Source organism: Sparus aurata, chromosome 5 (genome assembly GCF_900880675.1).
Source record: "Sparus aurata chromosome 5, fSpaAur1.1, whole genome shotgun sequence".
In the NCBI taxonomy this organism is placed as follows: Eukaryota; Metazoa; Chordata; class Actinopteri; order Spariformes; family Sparidae; genus Sparus; species Sparus aurata.
In genome coordinates, this window is record NC_044191.1 from 32,667,872 (window position 1) to 32,683,363 (window position 15,492).

The following is a 15,492-nucleotide window of genomic DNA, read 5'->3' on the forward strand; positions in this document are numbered from 1 at the left end:
TAGACATACATCAAACATGTGCACACACACACATACACAGAAAGATACATAAACACATTTATATTATTACATGAATGATACATATAGAAACATATTACATTTTGTACCACTTTATAATAAAACACCTTTTATAAAGGGTTTATAAGTTATAGGCTGTTATAAACCATTATCCAGTAAAACAGTTTACATGCAGCTTAATTGCACCGGACCAGATAACATGTAGACGTGACACATTTTAGTTATTGTTGTTAACTCACAGTCACATTTAAAATTCTGTGTGATGGCTTATTAGAAAATAAGAAAATAACAGGACTCTTACTACACAAACAACACATTTTTTTACTGTATGATGCAACACAAGACAAGTGAGTGAAAACTGGAGACAGGAAGACAAGACAGTTAAACGAGCAAAAACAAACGGGTACATTGTGTTGTATGCTGAAGGTGTTGAAAGGTGGAAAAATAATAAAGAGATTAAGTTAAATATATATCATATATGATTTAGTTATTTTTTGTTTAAATTGTTGAATCTGTGTTACGCTGACCACCCACCCATCCAGAACAGCCTCCAGACCTGATGGAAGGGGGCTTGTTCGTTTGGGTGGGTCAATTAATTAATTATATTTATGTATTTATTATAATAATAATTATTATTATCGTTATTGGCATTATTGTTATTATTATTATTATTGGCTTTATTGTTATTGTTATTATTATTATTATTATTATTATTATTATTGATAATAATAATTATTATTATTTTCATGCAACCTGAGGTATATGAAGTACTGAAGCTCTACACTCAATCGGTACAGTAGGTGGCGGCACCTTTACACGTTGGTTTACGGTTTAAACTAGAGACGAAGAAGAAGAAGAAAAAAAAAAAAAAAGGAAAAAAAAGAAGAAGAAGAAGAAGAAGTCGACAGTCTCGCGCTCGGGGGCGTGGCCGGCTGAACGTGCTTTGTGATGACAGCACTGTTGTTTTGCTAGTGTAACTTTAGTTGTGAGGCTAATACCTTCACAACATAATCCCTGCCGCTAACTCGTTTAGTCACCACACTCAGTAGCTTAATTATTTCGCCGTATAAACGAGATATTTCAGTGTAACATTAGTAACTATCTGTTAACTTCTCATTCGCTGTAGCTGTTGTTTGTCGTTTAGCAGTGGCTCAAAGATAGCTAGCTAGCCAGAGCTAGTCAGTATTAGATTTTAGCATCGCTAATAGCTAACAGTTAGCCGGAAGCTTATAATCCTCTAACGTAAATAAAGCGGACTTTAACGTTAGCTGTAGCTACATAGGTATAAGCCGTGTCAGAAACCCTGATTTATCTCTCACACTGGAGGACTGACTTAACGATGGCGCTAGCTGTAGACGCCCCTGCAGATGAGTGGCCTTGAGGAATGACTTAGCTGGATGAGTTAGCAAGAATGTCCTGTAAATCAACCAAAGTGGCACCGAGTGTTGATTTCGACCACAGTTGCTCCGACAGCGTGGAATATTTGACTCTCAACTTTGGCCCCTTTGAGACTGTCCATCGTTGGAGAAGACTGCCTCCGTGTGATGAGTTTGTCGGCGCAAGGTAACATGTTGACAGATGAGAAGATGCAGCTTCATCTGACTTCACTGCATGTTTACAGCCTTTACTCATCCTGAAATTCTTTTTCTCTGTTTTAGGCGCAGTAAGCACACTGTTGTGGCATACAGGGATGCCATTTACGTGTTTGGGGGAGACAATGGGTGAGTAGTAACGTTACTGAATCTTTCCTTTACACTTACTGTACACTACATCACCTACATGTATGTTTCCTGTCACCCAATAGGAAGAACATGTTGAACGACCTGCTCCGCTTTGATGTGAAGGACTGCTCATGGTGTCGGTATGATTACAGCAATGTTCAATATATGAGCAAATTAAAGAACTACAGACTGTGCAGTATGATTTATTGGCTGTGTATCATTTCACCTCAGAGCCTTCACCACTGGAACTCCACCTGCTCCCAGATATCACCACTCAGCTGTTGTCTATGGCAGCAGCATGTTTGTTTTTGGTAACTTTCCTAAGATCGTGTTCTTCATTATCAGATATTTATTACACCCATTATAACCTGTGATTTTAATTTTTTTAATGCATGATTTAATATTTTTCAGGTGGCTACACTGGTGACATTTACTCCAACTCAAACCTGAAAAACAAAAATGACCTCTTTGAGTACAAGTTTGCAACGGGGCAGTGGACTGAGTGGAAAGTGGATGGGAGGTAAAGAAGAAAAGAAAAGAAAAAAACAGTCCCCTCCAACACTATTTTTGTTTTTACTACTTTAGGGTAGCTAATTTAAAAGGCACATACGCAGCAGCATTGAACAGTGTCTTTTTGCAACTGGTAACACAACTATTTTTGGAAGTGTTGGGGCATAAAATCAATACAGTGAATCTGTAAAAACAGAAAGCTCAGCTGCCACGCTATCAGAATTCAACTCTGCTGTCCGTTGTCTCTGTTCCAGCTTGCCGGTGGCCAGGTCTGCACATGGGGCCACAGTCTATAGTGATAAACTCTGGATATTTGCTGGCTACGATGGAAATGCCAGGTATGTTTGACTTTTTCCGCTTCTGTAACAATGGGCACATTGTTATGCCTCCATGGCTGTGGTCGGAGGCTGAAGATGTGTGTGAAGCAAACACGTTTTTAATCAGAATCAGAATACATTATTTATTAATCCCCGGGGGGGGGAAATAAGTTTTGTTCCAGATGCTCCGTGCAAAGAAGAACTAGAAATATAGCATGAATGGAAACAAGAGATAAAGATATAAATAGAATAGTAAAGTAGACAATCAAAATTAAATAACGAAGAAGACAATCTCAAGTGTTCTATGTTCTATATGGTATGGGATTTTAAATTTCCCTCTAGCTTCTTTGCAACAAATCCATATTCGAGACTTTGTAGTCTCCACCAACTCATTTGTTTTGCTGATATTGAGCTTCAGGTGATTGTTTTTTGCAACATGGTACAAAGCTCTCTATCAGTCGTCTGTATTCCTCAGTACAAAACAAAGACACATGCGGCGAGGGAGAGAGCCAAGCACATTACAAAGTGTTCAATTAAAGGGACACAGAGAACACTTTTAAAATGGAGCTCCTCCAGCTACTCACTCTGTTTCTGGATGTGTTCCCTTCGGTCTTGATGGAGAGTGCTTTTAAATTAAAGCTTTGTATCATTCGGTTACACACAGAATCACCGCAGGCACTCATTGTTCATTGTCTCTCAGTCTGTGGAGCCAACACGTAATGTCTTCCGCCTCCTTTTCTCTCTGTGTATGCTCTGCCTCTAAATAATAAGTAATGAAATGAGCAGTTAGCAAAGCTGTTTAGCCAGTCACCACTTTCAATTCAAGCCGCTTCTGTCTTGTTTACGTATAATAACAAGAAATATTTTCATCATGTTCAGGCTGAATGACATGTGGACCATCAGTCTGCAGGATCGAGAACATGCTTGTTGGGAGGAGGCCAGTATAATACATTTCATTAGACTATAACTCGAAGAACATTGAGATGATCATACACACCAACACTGTCCTGTATGTGTTAACATCTCTCTGCCTTTGTGTCCATCAGATCGATCAGAGCGGTGAGATCCCTCCGTCTTGCTGCAACTTCCCTGTAGCCGTATGCAGGGACAAGATGTTCGTCTTTTCTGGTCAGAGTGGAGCCAAGATCACCAACAACCTCTTCCAGTTTGAGTTCAAGGGGCACATGTGAGTTCAGTTCACCCTTTGCTTGTGCTGACGACTCACCTCAGTTACACATCCTGTAGTTTCCAGCGTAACATTGGACTAATCATAGCGTCATCTTCTCAGGTGGACACGCATCCCGACCGAACACTTACTGCGAGGCTCCCCTCCGCCTCCTCAGAGACGTTACGGCCACACTATGGTTGCCTTCGACCGCCACCTGTATGTATTTGGAGGTGCTGCTGACAACACGCTGCCCAACGAACTGCACTGCTACGATGTGGATTCTCAGAGCTGGGAGGTGATCCACCCCAGTCTGGACAGTGAGGTATGAAAAATAGTGTTTTGAGCTCAGCTTCTCCTCACTGAACACTTCTGCACACATTCTGCATTTTGTTCTTAAAGTATATCAATAAAGTTTTTGTAATTTCTATGAATCGATAAGTAAAGTTGAATGTGCTCTGTTCCCGTCTCCTCAGATGCCCAGTGGGAGACTCTTCCACGCTGCTGCTGTGATTCAAGACGCCATGTACATCTTTGGAGGAACTGTAGACAACAATGTGCGCAGTGGGGAGATGTACAGATTCCAGGTTAGTGTTAAACACATTATACAAGCACTGCTGTTAAAAGTCTTTATTGTCTCAAGGAAACATTATACACTTGGTATACTTAAAGTTTGTTTGGGAGTTTGTTTGTTTTTTCACATATAATCTTCCTCTTTTAGTTCTCCTGCTACCCAAAGTGTACTCTCCATGAGGACTACGGCAAACTGTTTGAGAATCGTCAGTTCTGTGATGTGGAGTTTATTCTGGGCGAGGTGGGTTTGATCTTTATGTGTTTCTCAAAACTTAAAGGGACAGTGTGTAATATATCAAGTATTTAGCGCCATCTAGCTGTGAGGTTCTATATTGCAACACTCCTTTGCTCACCCCTCCCGTTCTGAAGACGTTGGAGACGTTCCGGAAGCTACGGTGGCCCTGATGGACAAGATACTTATTTTCAAAATAGGGACTCTTTCCCAACAGCGTCGAGTATTTCTACTGATTCAAGTAATGAGGTAAAGATGTAGTTAGTTATTGTTATTGTTAGTGACGAGCGCTTTCGCTGAGCTCCCTCTCAGTTCCGCAGTCAAGCTAGCTCTGAGCGAAAACGCGTTTAGCCGTACTACGTAGTACCACGTAGTGCTTTGTGTCCCTCTCGGCAGTCCATAGTTTTTTTAAAACCGGAAAGACATGGCGGCCTCCATAGAGCTTGCCCGTGCTATGTATATTCAGATAGGTAATTCTTTGCTCAGGACGATAAGTCAGATTGTTGGCAGAGGTAATTGTACACCAATGAGGACTTACTTATGAACGAAGATGTTGATTTGAGTTAATAAATTACTTAAATTGTTACACACTGTCCCTTTAAGATGAGCTTGCATGTAACTGAGGTGATTTTTCCATCTATTTGACTCCTAGTTTTGTTGTTTACAGAGGGAGGAGAGAGTCTTGGGGCATATTGCCATAGTGACTGCACGATGTCAGTGGCTGCGGAAGAAAATCCTGCAGGCTTGGGATAGACAGAGACAGGTGAGAGCCATGAAGCACAAGTGCACCTCATTCCCGCTGAGACAATATGAAACAACTAACATGATTAAAAAAAGAACTGTAGAACAGTAGGAGGTCACTGCTATAGAGGACCCTGAGCTGGAATGTTAAACAAAGTTGTTGCATAATCTTTGTGCAGAAGGCGAAACAGGAGAGCAGCGAGGAGAGTGATGAAGGGGCAGCTGGAGGCCCGAGGGATATCCCAGCAGGCAGCAGGCCATCAGGAACACAGCCGCTGCTAGAGGTAGCCATCAGGGAAGCGGAGGCCCAGCCTTTTGAAGTCTTGATGCAGTTCCTCTACACAGACAAGATCCAGTACCCACGCAGAGGTACTTTGGGTCTCATTGTTTTACTGTTGGTCAGTTGTAAAACTGCAGAAAACTCCTACTCATGTTCTTTTCCTCGCTTTTCTCTGTAGGTCACGTCCAGGATGTTCTTCTGATCATGGATGTTTACAAGCTGGCACTTAGTTTTAAGCTTTCCCGCCTGGAGCAGCTGTGTGTGCAGTACATTGAGGCATCTGTCGACCTGCAGAACGTTCTCAGCGTTTGTGAAAATGCCAACAAGCTGCAACTGGACCAGCTCAAGGTATGTCTGGATCACTGCTGGAGAGTAATTCATCACCTGCTGCAAATCTGCTTTGTACTGCCCTCTTGTGGTTGGTTCAGGATGTCTTCAGTACAGTAAATGTTTACTTTAAAGTCCGTGTAAAGCGGCAAAAAAATTGTGTTATGAGTTTGTCACACCAAAGAAACATGTATCATTGACCACTGAGCCAAATTTGAAAGATTAAAAAAATTGTTAAGTATATAAAATTAGGTCTCTAAATCATGGAAAAACAAGCACTTCTTTCTGCTGTGAAACGCTGGGGGCGTGTCAGTTAGAGGCGCTGGAACCACGCCCATGCGGCGGGGGCTACACGTCATGTTAATGACGTCGGTGTCTCCCCAGGTGTTCCCCAGGTGTTCCCCTTGTCTATCTAAACCCGCGGACAGTTTATAATCATATAGATGCTGTTATAACGTGTATTGATTGAGATCCTGACCCACTAAACATCCTCGAGAGTGACGGAGTGAAGTTTTTCGCGCTAAATTACATAATTATACATAATCACCATCAGTAAACAGGACGCTGTCTGACTCTGTCACTCGCGGGGACGGAGGCTGTTTTCTGGGGGACAGTTTCCTTAAGTCTCGGTCAGGAGGGCTGGCGGTCGCGGTGATTTATTTTCGTCAAACACTCGGTGAGTTAAACACTCTTGTGACAAGCGTGACAGACGCTGTTTTGTGAGCAGAAATGTGAGGAAGAGTCGGGAGGACAGGGAGGGGACGGACAGGAGGACAGACGCTTCTCCACATACAGCTGTGGGATTTGTTTTCCTCATATAAGTTGCTAAAGACAGTTATAGTTACTACGTTACTTTTGTTCGGTCATGTAACGTTGCTTTGTGGGACATTTCTCTGTATTTAGTTGAGTGAAGGACCTGTGCAGTTATCAGACTGTCAGACCGACACGCCCTCGCTCCGCGCCTCCGGATTATCCGTTCACACTGGGACGGCTCACCAATAATGCGGCCCTGATACTACCTCCACATACCGCCGGTGGGACCCGCCGTCAGCAGGACGGAGAGGGTCGGCTGCGGCGCGGCCACATCATGCCGGTGGGACCCGCCGTCAGCGGGACGGAGGGCCGGCTGCGGCGCGGCGGCCACATCATGCCGGTGGGACCCGCCGTCAGCGGGACGGAGGGCCGGCTGCGGCGCGGCGGCCACATCATGCCGGTGGGACCCGCCGTCAGCAGGACGGAGAGTGTCAGCGGCGGTCAGCAGCGTCACATCTCCTCGTTGGCGGAGGAGAGGATGCAAGCCGGGACGGAGTTGACCAGCGTCAATGGACTCCCCCGTTTCCTTACGTTTCATCCGAAGGAAACTTAAATAAGCTAACAGCGCAGTCACCCTGCACACTGTGGCATCCAGGAAAGATGCAGAGCGATGTGGAGGAGACATGGCTGGTTAGCTGACTGGTTGGCTGGTTAGCTAGCTGCAAACTATTGTAAGCAATGCAATCCGAAACTGGAGAGTGAGTGGGAGAACCGCTGAAGCCGATGCGCTGAACGTATTTATACCACTTCCGCAGCAGGGCGGGGTTTATGCAAATCAAATGGCCGCGTTACATGATTTGCATGATTTCTGACCCGCCCATTAAATCCTGAACACAGAAATGTTGAAAAACTGTTTGTGAGCCTAGCTCCAAAATTAAATTCTACATGGCCGAATGGCTTTTACATGTTTTAAGTAAACACATTTATGACCCGTTTAATGTGTTTAGAAGAAAATGGCTGATTTTGGTTTACACGGACTTTAAGTTGTTCTGCAGCTTTGCGCATTACATTAAAAACAGCGATTAATGAAGAAAGAGAACATTTTGATTCTGAGATCAATGTTAACAAAATATTTCTTTCTCTAGGAACATTGCCTTAACTTTGTGGTGAAGGAGTCGCACTTTAACCAGGTGATCATGACGAAGGAGTTTGAGCATCTGTCCACCCCGCTGATTGTTGAGATAGTGAGGCGAAAGCAGCAGCCTCCACCCAGGATTTACTCAGACCAGCCTGTGGACATCGGGACCTCCCTGGTCCAGGACATGAAGGCTTACCTGGAGGGAGGCGGGCTGGAGTTTTGCGACATTATCCTGCTGTTAGATGGACACCCACGACCCGCTCATAAAGCCATACTGGCAGCCCGATCCAGGTAGAGACAATGGAGGTTTTATGATCTTGAAGACATTTTATATAGTGCTTGGAGACATTTTGGTCCATTTCAGCTCATTGGTATGTCTTACATTTTTTAAATGTGCTTTTGTTTTGACTCTTCAGTTACTTTGAGGCGATGTTTCGCTCCTTCATGCCCGAGGACGGTCAGGTTAATATCTCCATCGGTGAGATGGTTCCAAGTAAGCAGGCCTTTGAGTCCATGCTGCGTTACATCTACTATGGTGACGTCAACATGCCTCCAGAGGATTCGCTGTATCCTTCTCAAGTTCAGACTGCTTTGTAATTATTCATCAGATTAAGTATTAAGTATTTCACAGGCAGAGCCCCAACTATTGTGACATCTTATCAACATTTTATGCAAATTTAATGAAAAGAAATTATAAATGAGGCCACATCCTTTGATGAAGGCAGCCTCTGAAATGGGACACAGCTTCTGCTCTTCTCAGCCGTTGAACCATAACATAAGAATTTGACTGACAGAGAAGTGGTGGAGTTAAAACGGGATGAGAAAGTTGAAACCACAGTGTGATAAGCTGAGACCTTGTCAATCAAACGCGCGCAAAATATAATTATCTCATAACTTTGAGGTGTTCGCTTCTGTTGATACCGGAACTGTCAGTTGAGGTAAAAGTCATTTCATTGGACATTTGTGTTACAGCATTGTAATGGACTTTTTTGCTACACAATGAACAAAATATAGTTTTTAATCTTTTGACTCTCAGAACTGTTTGTTGCTGTCTTCACATCCAGTGTTTAATGTCTCATGTCATTTGTGCAAAGTGATTTTAAAGGTGCTCAAAACATGCCTAGTTTTGTTTTTCAGCAGATTGAAATCCACAGAAGTTTTCACTGACATGTAGCCAATGAGCAGTTTTTGTCACCTCCTTAACCTGTGATGACAGCTATCTGTTCGCTGCACCGTATTACTACGGGTTTTCCAACAACAGGCTGCAGGCTTACTGTAAGCAGAATCTGGAGATGAACGTCACTGTGGAGAATGTCTTGCAGGTATTTATGTTTTTTCCTCCAGGGGGGGAGAAGTGACCTAATTTGACAGTGTTGGCTCATACTTGAAGACTTTCTAAATGCTGCATGAATCATTTCCACACTCACTTCTCTCCCTCAATATTTTTTTCCCCCCTTTTTTAGATTCTGGAGGCGGCCGATAAGACCCAGGCTCTGGACATGAAGAAGCACTGCCTGCACATTATTGTCCACCAGTTCATTAAGGTGGGTGGGCTTGTATCCGGAGCCTTTGGGGTTTGCTGCCCACTCACTGCAGCTGAGCTAACCCTCTAGGCATGTCTACTTTGCGGGGGACCGACACCTTTGGCCTTCTAGTGGATCGCCCTCCATCTCCTGCGTAGAGAGGAGGCTGTTTACAGGCCGGCCGGCTGTACAAGCACCTCATCACATAACGATGAGGGTCAAAGTGCCACTCTGATTATTGTTTGTTATTCAAAGAAACAGCGAAGCGCTCAATTCTCACCCTCCTCCACTGGAGTGTTGTTAGTGTTTTTGTTTAGCTTCTTTCTGTTTATCTTCATTTTTCACGCATGAGCAATCGAGGGCTGCTTATTCCTCATTTTACTCTGTTCGACTCATTGGCTGTGTTCCGAATCGCATACTAATGTACTATCACGTCAAATTGAGTATGTAATGTAATTGAACTGTATCTTTGTTTATGTAAGAGGAGCCCAGATTTATATATGAAATAGATTAACAAGAACTTCTGAGTAGGTAGGATGAGCTTCACATACACAACAGAAGTCTCCTCAAACTGTCTGATGGTGGACTTTTATACAATATGTCATCACAAAATTTACTTCTGATAATTTTTCAGTTAAGAAATCAGATGCTTAGATTATTGGGGACGATGACGATATTGATAAAAGGGTGTGAAAGATTTCAGATATTGATATATCAGCTAATTGACTTGTATACGCTGAATATATACTTAAACTTGTACTTTTTTGCAATGATCTCTTTAATGTGGTTCAAACACAAAGACATGCACGTAATTGATATCTGTGATCGGCAAATATCAGCAAATAATATCTTGATTAGATTTTGAATATTGGCAGTTTTAAAATGATTCATTTTCAGAGTTTAGTAGTTTCACAAGTGCCTGCAGGTAGCGCTACCTTGCTGCTGCCCACTCGTTTATTTACTCAATTGAAAACTTCACAATAAAATTCCACTTCCTGTTCGTTTGGGACAACGTGAGGCTACGGAAGCTGCACAGGCGTGGCGTCAGAGAACCCACATGATGCAAAATATACAAGAACTGACAATCATCGTAATCACATGTAGTCGGTGTCCAATACATGCTGGTTGTTTATGCAGTATGTTAGTATGCGATTCCAAACACGGCCATTGTCTTCAATTATGGCTCATTCTTTTCATTTTTTGCTCTCCTCCCCTCCCAAAGGTATCCAAGCTCCCCAACCTGCGGTCCCTCAGCCAGCTGCTGCTTTTGGACATCATTGAGTCTCTAGCCACACACATATCAGACAAACAGTGTGCTGAGATGGGCTCCGACATTTAGGATGACGCCGAATCTCCTCTCGCAGAAGCCATACATCTCCGCTCCTCCTACTTCTTAGTCATTCCTTCGTCCCCAGTACTTTTTCTTTTACGTTGGACCTGGCGTGTCTCGACCCTCTTTTTATCCATGCAGTATCAAGTTGTTCTCATCTCTCGCTCTGATTCTCAGTGAGAAGTGAAATCAGTAAAAGATTCAAGCTCAGTTTTAATGTTAAATGGTCCAAAATTTCCCCTTTTTATGTTCAGTTTGTCTTTTATTTATTTTTGAGAACACAGAAGGAAAATGTCTGTACGGTTTTTATTCTGCTCAGTATTGACTCGGACAGTAAAGAAAATGTTCATGTGCTGCCCTCAGCTGTCTCTTTTTTTTTTTTTAAGTCGCGTGCTCAGATTCTTAAATTCTGCTATAAAATTGATTATTTATACCTGTATTCATCACTTGTATTACTCTCAGCTCTGGACACAGTTAACATGCCTGGATTAAATGTACAAGGAATCAGAATCATTATATGGAAATAATCAGAATGTGCGTCTGTCTTCAAGCTCTTTGTCTTGTTTAAATGTTACAAATCTTTGTAATACTAATCACCTCTTACCATTACTAACAGACAAGGTCTCTTTATCCGTACAATATAGCAATGTGTATTTAGGGACACATCAGTATGCTGTTATTAAATATATATATATACCCAGGTGGGTTTCATGTATTTAAAGCCTTAATAAATCTTATACAAAATGTGTCATGTTGCTGTGAGTCTCTGTCTCTGATCCACCAAGCAGTCTGAACTCTTCATGAAGTCTGACACAACAGATTCTCACCTTCTCAAAGCTCCCGATGAGGCTTTTAAGCTGTCTACTTGAGTATACCACCTCATTCTGTAATTAAAGATTTGGCACAACAATCGTTTGGCGGCTGTCCATAAACGGTTCAAGTGTGCCAAAAAGTTTGGAGAGCTTTCCTATAAAGGATTGCTTGAGTGATCGTGGACCCTCCTGTAGGTATCAGACCCGACTTACCTTTAAATGTTATATGTTTTATTTAAACTTGGATTAAAACTGAACTTCTCGATGTAAGAAAATTAAGCATACATGTCTATAAAGAGTATTCACATCAGTAAACCAGCATAAATCTGAAGACCCTCGTTATAAACTAAAGCTTTTGTAACCTATACGCCACACGAGAGAAGCTGAAGGTTAAAATCTTGACCTTTCATCAAATTAGCCGCACGTCCTTCAGAGGTTTCAGTTTCCACAGATCTATAGATGATAAGGTCAAACAATGCTCCTCAGTTTGAGGGAGCGGATTCCTTCAGCTTGTGTGATGTTTTGCACCTACAAAGATTTTTTAGTTACTGAAGTGAGCAACATTAAATTATAATGGGTTGAATGTTTAATTTAAATTTCAATGTTTTTTTGTTTGTTTTTTACAAATTCCAGCCCAGCCTTTAACAATCAGACATTATATGACTTAAAGTTAATAAGTCGAATATTTAATTAAGTCATATGTTGATGCAAAGTTTTGTTGGTTCACAAAACATTTCTGAAGAAAGCGTTGCAGCATTCTCCTAAACAACTGAAGTAGATGGAGACTTGTTAATTTGTAAAATGGCTCCATTGTAATCCAATTTTTTAAAATCACAGAGATCCCCAGTTGTTGCTGCTTAGCTAAAAGCGTAAAAAAAGACTTTTCAAATCAATTTGAGATCACAGGGCTTCTGGAAACTCGGATAAGGCCACACGAGCTGTACGGAGTCGTTTAATATCTACCTTTTTTTTTAAATCCCATCAGCTTCCAATGTTTAGGAGAATGCTGCAGCACTGATTTGCTGTGAAGTTCAAGAAACTTCAACCCAGAGAGAGCAGAGAGATGGGGATGGAGAAGAAGAAATTCAGATTTGAGAGTTTTTGTTCCTTTAAGTATGCGACAAGTAGTGAAAATTGTCCTTGCAGATTACAACCAACTAAATATCCTGTTCCCTGAGGTTGCCACTAAAGCAGCAAAAAATGCAAATGCCCCTCTTCTAACACTCGTACGATGTGAATCTCCCAAAAAGTTCTGTGGACTAAGAAACTTCACCCGACCTTCAATCTGCAGGGAGAGTAGATGACTGAATTTTCAGTTTTGGGTGAACTGCTCCTTTATATAAAATGTACAGATTATAACAAAGTGCTGCGTGTTGTGAATGAGTGAGGCACTTTATTTTGAAGTTGTTTGGTGCATTTTGTCATCGGGACTGAGAAATAAAAGGCTGACCTAAATGCTGAGGCGCTACATTGAAGTTTCTGTGAGCTGCCAGTTGTACTGCAGGATCTGTGAAAACCCTCGGCGGAATTCACAAAGTGTTGGACTCTTTTGGACTCCCTCTTGTTTAGCACCGTTGCAGGGAGCACAAAGTGCTATTCATAGTCAGGATACTCGAGACACTTGGCGAATCAAAAGCTCCTCGTTCGATTTCCTCAGAGTGGAAATGTCTTCGCTGAAATTCATCTGAAATGACAACAACTTTTAAAAAAGATGGGCTACGTTTTACAGCCACAGAGAAACAGGCCATTATAGTTTGTAGCGTTTTAATTCTTGTAGCTTCTGTTTTTGTGTGCGGCCCCTCATGTGCAGCTCGCTCATGTTTCATTCATTTGAGTCCACTTGTGTGCACACTGCCCAGAATCCCGTTGGACGTATCTGGTTTCATGTAAAAACAGAGTTCATTGTTCACTGTGATGATATTGAACACTGAAACAAAACAGTACGTCTGTTGTCGTGCAGCAGTCACGGATTATCTCCCGCTTCTCAGGTGCAGGAGTGGGCTGGCCCGCGTTGGTCCTGCTACCTCAGCAGGTGGGACGAGCTTCAGAGCCATTCTGGATCTGGGACCTGAGCGAGACTGGAGTTGCAGCACCGCAGAGGACAACGATGGTTTTTCTAACACCTAAAATCATGCAGAGAACCGCACTCTTTGTGACGTTCGGGGGTTTTGTCACGTCTCTGATCACAACCTTTCTCCCATTCTGGAAGACGATGAACTCGGACCTGAACGAGGTGGAGAACTGGTTCTCTGGACTGTGGCACATGTGCCTCTACACAGAGGAGGTGGGATTTCAGTGTAAAGGCTACGACTCCATCATGGCGCTGCCGATGGACCTGCAGATCTCCAGGGTGCTCATGTCAGTGTCCATAGGCACGGGAGGTTTATCTCTGCTGGCTGTCCTCCCAGGACTGGAGGGGGTGGATGTGTGCCTGGGGCAGCCTGACCTGAAGAGGCGGCTCCTCATCCTCGGCGGCGTGCTGTCCTGGGTGTCAGGGCTCACCACTCTGGCCCCCGTCTCTTTCGTGGCCTACACAACTGTGGTGGAGTTCTGGGACGAGGGTTTTCCGGATGTGATGCCGCGCTGGGAGTATGGGGAGGCGATGTTCTCCGGGTGGTTTGGAGGTTTGGCTCTGGTCGTCGGAGGGACTCTGTTCTTTATCGCTGTGTGCATGTCAGACTTCGACCAGAGGCCGCCAAGCGCGCCGAACAGCCCGCAGGTGAAGCGGAGGACGAAGCACTACCTGAAGACGGAGGTGTTATAGAACAGACGGAGGCCTGAAACACGCCTGTGACTCTATTTCTGTGACAAGACTCTAACTTCTGACTGAAATGATTTGAATACAGTTCATCTTTTGAAGTCAAACTGTTACTGACAGTATCAAACACCTTCCTGTAGTCTCTGATGGTTAACAAAAAGATTCTTTTCACCAACTATTAAAGTAATGTGAGGTTTAACCAGCCGCAGTAGTTTTTAATTCTTTGAGTTCCAGGAGGACAGATGGACAGGAAGGTTTTATTTACCAGTAAACATGCGACTACTGCACATAAAACTTCTCTCAGAGTAGAAATACCCTCATAGAATAATCACAATCTTGTGATTTAAAGTTGCATTTGTTATGAATTCCTTTTTGTGATTTTGATTTTGGTGGTCAGAGGTTTGTTTTGAGTTAGAAACAATCTTCATTCACAGCTAAATAAAGCACCTATTTACATTTTCATGACTGAATTAACAAACTGACCTTTGTCAACACAATTTCACAGTTTTACTTTGTTTATATGTGGCGGACCCTGCCACCTTTTCTAGCTTCAAACTGTGTTTTCTTCTTAGAACAGCTTGTTTTAATCACTCATGGACCAAATAAACATTGCTGGGTTTGTATTATTATCTCATTAATATTGTTAATATTAAAATTCTGGGTTTGAATTTCCCTCTCCAAAACTACAGAGTGCCTCTTTAAAGAGAGTTTTTTATGTCTAAACAAACCAAATAAACAAACTGTCTTCGTTTTCATGACTGAATAAACTGACAAAACTGTTTTACTTTGTTTATATGTGGCGGACCCTGCCACCTTTTCTATCTTCAAACAGTGTTTTCTTCTGAGAACAGATCGTTTATTCACTTATGGGAAATATAACATTCTGAGTGTGCATTATGACCTCATTAATATAGTACATTTAAACTTTTCTCCCAAACTACGTAATGCCCCTTTAAGCTCACTGTAGCTCCTAAATACAATTCTACAAATTTAGTTTGAAATTGAGCAAAAACAGAAATATAAAGCTAAATGCTTCAAACACAGTTTTGTTGTGTTCTTTTTATACAAAGACAATAAAGTGTCTATTCTACTTTAAAGGACGTACAGATAAGATAAATATCTAATCTCCCGCCTGATGCATGGATCAGTGTTTCACTAAGAGGAGTAAAAGCTCTCAGACGTTTGTGTTGCAGCGGGTCTCTGAGCCCGCGGGCAGGTCAGGAGTGAATGGTTGCATTCCAGCGCTGCAGCTCCTCTGTGTTGGATTTCGTCTCGGGGAGGGACTTGGCACCAT

The 15,492-nt window shown here is 42.5% G+C and overlaps 2 protein-coding genes across 3 annotated transcripts; both read left to right on the forward strand.

The window, feature by feature from the left end:
• Nucleotides 1-913: 913 nt before the first annotated feature.
• Nucleotides 914-11,377, forward strand: lztr1 (leucine zipper like post translational regulator 1). Of its 2 annotated transcripts, none has more exons than XM_030417896.1 (19): nucleotides 914-1,581; nucleotides 1,677-1,739; nucleotides 1,823-1,879; nucleotides 1,971-2,050; nucleotides 2,151-2,259; nucleotides 2,504-2,587; nucleotides 3,446-3,503; nucleotides 3,613-3,752; nucleotides 3,855-4,056; nucleotides 4,208-4,318; nucleotides 4,453-4,545; nucleotides 5,189-5,299; nucleotides 5,457-5,646; nucleotides 5,736-5,905; nucleotides 7,783-8,066; nucleotides 8,192-8,341; nucleotides 8,992-9,097; nucleotides 9,239-9,319; nucleotides 10,521-11,377. In XM_030417896.1, the coding sequence occupies exons 1-19, from the start codon at nucleotides 1,430-1,432 to the stop codon at nucleotides 10,635-10,637; spliced, it is 2,358 nt and encodes a 785-aa protein (XP_030273756.1). In that variant the 5' UTR covers nucleotides 914-1,429; the 3' UTR covers nucleotides 10,638-11,377. The 2 variants fall into 2 exon arrangements, with proteins under 2 accessions (XP_030273756.1, XP_030273757.1); XM_030417897.1 differs by having other exon boundaries at nucleotides 5,204-5,299.
• A 1,550-nt stretch (nucleotides 11,378-12,927) lies between these two features.
• On the forward strand, nucleotides 12,928-14,825 carry cldn26 (claudin 26). The gene has a single exon (XM_030417959.1). It carries the CDS (start codon nucleotides 13,548-13,550, stop codon nucleotides 14,202-14,204), a length of 657 nt encoding a protein of 218 aa, XP_030273819.1. The 5' UTR covers nucleotides 12,928-13,547; the 3' UTR covers nucleotides 14,205-14,825.
• The last annotated feature ends 667 nt before the right edge of the window (nucleotides 14,826-15,492 follow it).